The sequence below is a fragment of the Haliotis rubra genome, unplaced genomic scaffold (assembly GCF_003918875.1).
Source record: "Haliotis rubra isolate DU_JTF1 unplaced genomic scaffold, ASM391887v1 Scf75, whole genome shotgun sequence".
NCBI classification, from domain to species: Eukaryota; Metazoa; Mollusca; class Gastropoda; order Lepetellida; family Haliotidae; genus Haliotis; species Haliotis rubra.
The window spans coordinates 1200035-1206034 of NW_025767468.1; the positions used below are offsets into that span (position 1 = coordinate 1200035).

Genomic DNA, 6000 nt, shown 5'->3' on the forward strand with positions numbered 1-6000 from the left:
TCACTCACTCACTCACTCCTCACTCACCTCTCACTCACTCACTCACTCCTCACCCTCTCACTCACCTCCTCCTCCTCCTCACTCACTCCTCACTCACTCACTCACTCACTCACTCACTCACTCACTCACTCCTAGTCGAATAGTTGTCATGTTGAAGCCCTACCCTTAAATGGAAAAGAGATGAACTCATGCTCTGTGGCTGAGGTGATGTTTGGTCAATCTAGGAGAATTGGTCATCCCCTTCTGACAACTGTATTCAATGTTGGTGCCAGTGGTAGTACATCCACATGATTTGTTCCAGGTTTTAAAGGTAAAGCCAAACCCAACTTACTGAAACAGGAAACCCAGAGTCTGGCTTGTCTCTTCCGCATCCTGTTCCGTATGTACAATGATGAAGCAAGAACCGATGCCTGGCCAGACATTGAGAAGAGATTATTAGAGTGAGTTGCTGTGCTGTATCTGGGGAATAGGGGATGGATGTCAACAATATGTCGTGTAAACTATAACCTACTTAGTCTTCGATTGTTGCATCTCAAGGGGGTCTGTTCATTTTTAACATTATTGCTGCTGATATCAAGTGAGTATTTGCAGGGTGTGTTTCACTGCTGTGTTTCACTGTTGTGGACATTGTGTGTATTTCACTGTTGTGTGACACTGTGTGTTTCACTGTTGTGTGACACTGTGTGTGTGTTTCTTGTGTGATACACTGTGTTTCACTGTTGAATGATTGTCTGTTTCAGTTTTGTCTGACACTGTGCATGTTTCAATGCTTTGTGACACTATGTTTCATTGTTGTGGGACACTGTTTCAAATTAGTGTATCACTGTGTTTCAGTGTTGTGTGTCACACTGTTTCAAATTAGTGTATCACTGTGTTTCAGTGTTGTGTGACACTGTTTCAAATTGGTGTATCACTGTGTTTCAGTGTTGTGTGACACTGTTTCAAATTAGTGTATCACTGTGTTTCAGTGTTGTGTGTCACTGTTTCAAATTGGTGTATCACTGTGTTTCAGTGTTGTGTGACACTGTTTCAAATTAGTGTATCACTGTTTGTGTGTTTCAGTGTTGTGTGACACTGTTTCAAATTTTTGTATCACTGTGTTTCAGTCTTGTGTGACACTGTTTCAAATTTGTGTATCACTGTGTTTCAGTCTTGTGTGACACTGCATGTTTCAGTATTGTGTGACACTGAGTGTGTGTTTCAATCTTGTGTGAGACTGTGTGTGTTTTAATCTTGTGTGACACGGTGTGTGTGTGTTTCAGTGTTCAGTGTCTGCAGTGATGCCCTGGACTACTTCCTGTCCCTGCAGTCAGACAGCCACCGTGAGGCATGGAGCAGCCTCATGCTGCTGTTGCTCACCAGAGTCATCAAGATGTCCGACCAGAGGGTAGGGTCATGTTCATCCCTTGTCCTTCAATGTTTCCCACCCTGCCGTGTTATTACATATATACTGATAATGATATTACATGAAAAGTGATAGTGATGTTACATGAATAGTGATAGTGATATTACATGATTAGTGCTAAAAGCAGCATAAGACCATACTTACTCTCTCAGTTTTATTAAGGTTGACTTTGTCTAATACTTGCAGATCAATCATCCATCTTTTATCCTTGTCCAAGGTTAGACAAATGACCTTGAAACACTTATTACATAACTGCTTCAAAAGTCCTTGGCAATGGCCCTTCTTCAATGTGCTAGTTCATCTATGCAAAGTAAACGTTAATTTGATGAGACTGTTCTGTAAATTGGTTGGGCGTTTTCCCATCACTATGGATATTGGTAGTACAAAGGTTTTTTTAAATATTTGGATTCATTTTGGACAAAATGTATGCTTATTTTGTAATTAGCTTCCACTTTAATGACTTGTGTGTTTCTTCTGTCTGCAGTTCCGTGTCCATGCATCCAAGTATTACCCGTTCCTGTGTGAATCCATCATGTTTGACCTGAAGCAAGAAATGAGATCCATCCTACGCAAATTCTTCATCCGAGTCGGACCAGCATTCGACATCCTTGAAAAATAATCGTGTACATTATCAGTCATCAGTTGTACATAACTCATTCACTGACAAGACAAGGGAGTGCTTAGCCATTGGTGATTAGGGTATAGGAAGAAACATGGATCACTGCTGGTGATGCAAGCTAGAACCTCCTTCCATCATTCTATCAGCACAGTTTCATTTCCATGGTAACGGGGGCGGTGGGGTAGCCTAGTGGTTAAAGCGTTGGCTCGTCACGCCGAAGACCCGGGTTCGATTCCCCACATGGGCACAATGTGTTAAGCCCATTTCTGGTTTCCCCCGCCGTCATATTGCTGGAATATTGCTAAAAGCGGCGTAAAACTAAACTCAGTCAGTCAGTCCATGGTAACTGGGAAAGATTTTGATGAATTTTCATCAAGTATCTTCCCTGTTACCATGGAAATGAAACAGGAAACTTATAAACATAGAGATTTTTCTGGGTTACATCTTCTTTTTATTCTAAATAAAAAGAAGATATAACCCAGAAAAATCTCTATGTTCATCAAATATCATCTTCTAAAATGCCAATCAAGCAGGAAACTTATAGCTTAAGCTATGTCCTGTCTACAAAGGGTCATTAACCCAACAACTGATGCAACACCTGTTCAACTTACACACAGTTCTTGTAGTTCAACAATCTCAGGTAATCTGACCTGTCCCAACCTCAAAGTTGGATTAAGAACGTTTATAAGATGAATTTGTTGAATTCTTTTTGTGGTCTTAAATTAATGCTTCTTGTCAAGCAGTAACCTTTACAACACCTTCCGTACATCACAAAGCAATACTTCTACAACTGTACTCTATGTAAGTTACAACTTATAGGATCAAGTATACCTGTTTCACTTGACTTTTATCAAAAAACAGGTTCTGGATTCTAGAATTCAGAAACAACCAATTGACTTTACTGAAGTTATTCTTATTTATTGTTTCCTCTCTAATCTAGGGTTGCTGAATGAGAGGTTTCTTGATCTACATCAGTCCTGTTTCTGTCGTATAGCTGAGTCTGGCTGACAGACAAAATGGCTGCCGTGTCTGCTTGACAGACAAAATGGCTGCTGTGTCTGCTTGACAGACAAAATGGCTGCTGTGTCTGGCTGAGAGACAAAATTGCAGCCATGTCTGGCTGACCGACAACATGGCTGCCATGACTGGCTGAGAGACAAAATGGATAATATGTCGGGCTGACAGACAAAATGGCTGCCATGTCTGGCTGAGAGACGATATGGCTGCCATGTCTGACTGACTGACAAAATGGCTGCCATGTTGAAGGGGTTGATACACTATAGCCTTCGACTTGACTGCAACTTGTTATTTTTACAGGTAACCAAGTTACCATCATGTGTGATATCCCATAGGTTGAGTGCTAAGGGCAAAGAGTATGTTGCTTGGAGTCCTCTGTAATGTTACCACACACACACACGCACATACAACATATTAAGACATATTCAGGGTTATTATAGGTATTTTGTAGGCCCTTATCAAGCATATACCAGTGTATGGTATATGTAGTCACCATACACTGCAACACTAATTTTAGGAATACATAGTCAGGGTCATTCTAAGTGTTGTGCAGGCCCTTATCAAGCATACATAAGCCATTAACACCTGAAATGCATACTTTCCCAGCATCAGGAATCATGGAGGACAGCTGTGAAATTTGTTTTACCAGATAGTACACTCTTGTCTTGTCATCGTAGTCTCGTGGTCAGCAATGACCAAAAATACTTACATGTGATATATTTAGCCAAACCATGGTGCACTTGTCCACATCACCAACAGCAATTGTCTTACCTTGTTCTTTGTGTTTTGTGTGTGTATATATTGTTGTTTCCATGGTAACACCAGTCATGACATCCCCACACTCATTTCACAGGAGAATCCAAGCTTATGTTATGGAATGAAGGGCTCTTTAGTGATATGACTGTTGATTTTTTTTCTTTATTCAAACTGTAAACTTCAAAAGGTGTTCTTATTGTTTCATAGTGTTAATATGAAATACCTGAAGCTAGAATAATATATCTCTTGTTTATGTAACTTTTCATAAATGTAATAGGTTGTATTGAATAGATTGGTTGTTTATTTAATCAAATGATCCTAGTAGTCACCTGACTAATGTGTTTGTTGTAATCTTGTGTACGGATGTTCCAGACTTGAAACATTTAAAGGTGTAACTTTGAATATATTTACGCAAAACTACTGTTATGCTGGTGCAAATTGAATATTCTAATCAGATCAGTGTTTTACTCTTTCTTTGAAAATGTTCTAGTCAAGTTAATATCGATAACCATGTTTGATTATTAAATAAATGCATTTTTCGTTTTAAAATAATTGACTGTTTGGAGAGTATTTTAGCCGAATTCAGTTTTTGGGGTTATGCGAAAAATGTAAACATTGATGAACATCTTGAGGCATCAACTTTTAAATACTTTACGTGCCTAGGAAGGAACTGTTTAGCCTCAGTATTGTTCATTACAAGTAGGGCGGTGGGGTAGCCTAGTGGTTAAAGCGTTCGCTCTTCACGCCGAAGACCTGGGTTCGAATCCCCACATGGGTACATTGTGTGAAGCTCATTTTAAGGTGTCCCCTCCTGTGATATTGCTGGAATATTGCTAAAAGCCGCATAAAACCAAACTCATTCACTCACTCATTACAAGTTCCCTGCTTTCATTTGAAGTGTGCCGCTGTTAGTGAGTCTTGTAGAAGTGAGTGTGTGTATAGATGAGGACAGATATAGAGATTGTATGAATTATCAGATTAGGTGTAGAACTAGATGAATGAAAAGATATTTTTATGATATTTTGTCATCACATAAATTGCCTTGTAAAGTGTGTATGAAATTAGATGGTAATATATGTCCAATTTTTTATGTGTTGATGTAAGTTCAGATACATGCTCATTAAGATGCACTGCAGATGTAAGGATACAAAACCTGTTTAAATCCTACCAACTGCACTGTGTCTTTTCTAAGTCCAGGAGCAGATAAGTCCTATTGTCCTGTGACAAGCAAAACACTGGATGCACTACTAGTTTAGTTACATTGTATAAACCACTAAATGAGCTTTGGGCTAATTGGCTATTATTACGTATAGTGTCAAAAATTTTTTGACAGTTTGAATCATTGAGCAAATGTTCAAAATTCACCCAAACCATACAAATGACTTGTCAGACTATGATATTAAGAAGTCGATACTACTGGCTATGTTGATATAGATCTCTGGAGAAGTGGCAGTAGTGCTGAACTTGAATCTAGTGGAGGTTGCCCTTGTATGTTTTGTAACCCACTTTGATTCCCCACGTATGTAAACTGCGACATTATCCGAGTTGCACTGTGTCAGAGATGCCATCCACTCCGATTTTGGAGGAGTTACTCCGATTTTCAAATACAAAATCCACACTCCGATTTGTCTATAAAAAAAATCATTTTTTTTAGAAAATACAAATATGTTTATAAATTTAGAATGTTTGAAACAATTTTAGTAAATATGTTCGTTTCAGTTATGAATTATCCGGTTAAGTATGCCCATAAATTGCATATTTCCAGGCTAAATCTAAAGATTTTCATAGGGGAGGCCCCCCATACCCCACCATCAAAAGGGCCCACTCAACTTTGTAAACTTGTGTACATTATTTATTTGGACTAGTGACTTAAATGGGAACTTTATGACATAGAGTTGGGAGAAGTCGAAGGCAGCTCTGAATTAACTCATCACAGATATTGCTGTAAGGGAAGCACTATGTGCTTTGAATAGGATTGAGTGATAAATAAAGTTTGAACTGTTAATAGCAATGTTCTATAAACAGACATTGAGCTTAATATGTAATCCATGCAAGATAAATAATTTGGTGGTAATGTTCATACAGCCGGGATATGAATTAGTTCTAGTAATGATATTTATGAGCACCATTGTGTTTCGTCCCTGTTATTGATTGTTCAGTGACAGTTGTTTCCGTCTATGCTTAACGCAATCAGCAAGATTGT

The 6000-nt window shown here is 38.8% G+C and overlaps 1 protein-coding gene across 2 annotated transcripts in view; it reads left to right on the forward strand.

Moving 5' to 3' along the window:
* LOC124260051 (brefeldin A-inhibited guanine nucleotide-exchange protein 1-like) overlaps positions 1 to 2192 on the forward strand; it is a 49910-nt gene extending 47718 nt beyond the window's left edge. For both annotated transcript variants that reach the window (XM_046694289.1, XM_046694290.1), the window contains 3 exons: positions 302 to 440; positions 1270 to 1387; positions 1890 to 2192. In XM_046694289.1, the coding sequence (XP_046550245.1) occupies positions 302 to 440; positions 1270 to 1387; positions 1890 to 2024 (392 nt within the window). In that variant the 3' untranslated portion in view covers positions 2025 to 2192. The remainder of the gene's footprint in view (positions 1 to 301; positions 441 to 1269; positions 1388 to 1889) is intronic.
* The last annotated feature ends 3808 nt before the right edge of the window (positions 2193 to 6000 follow it).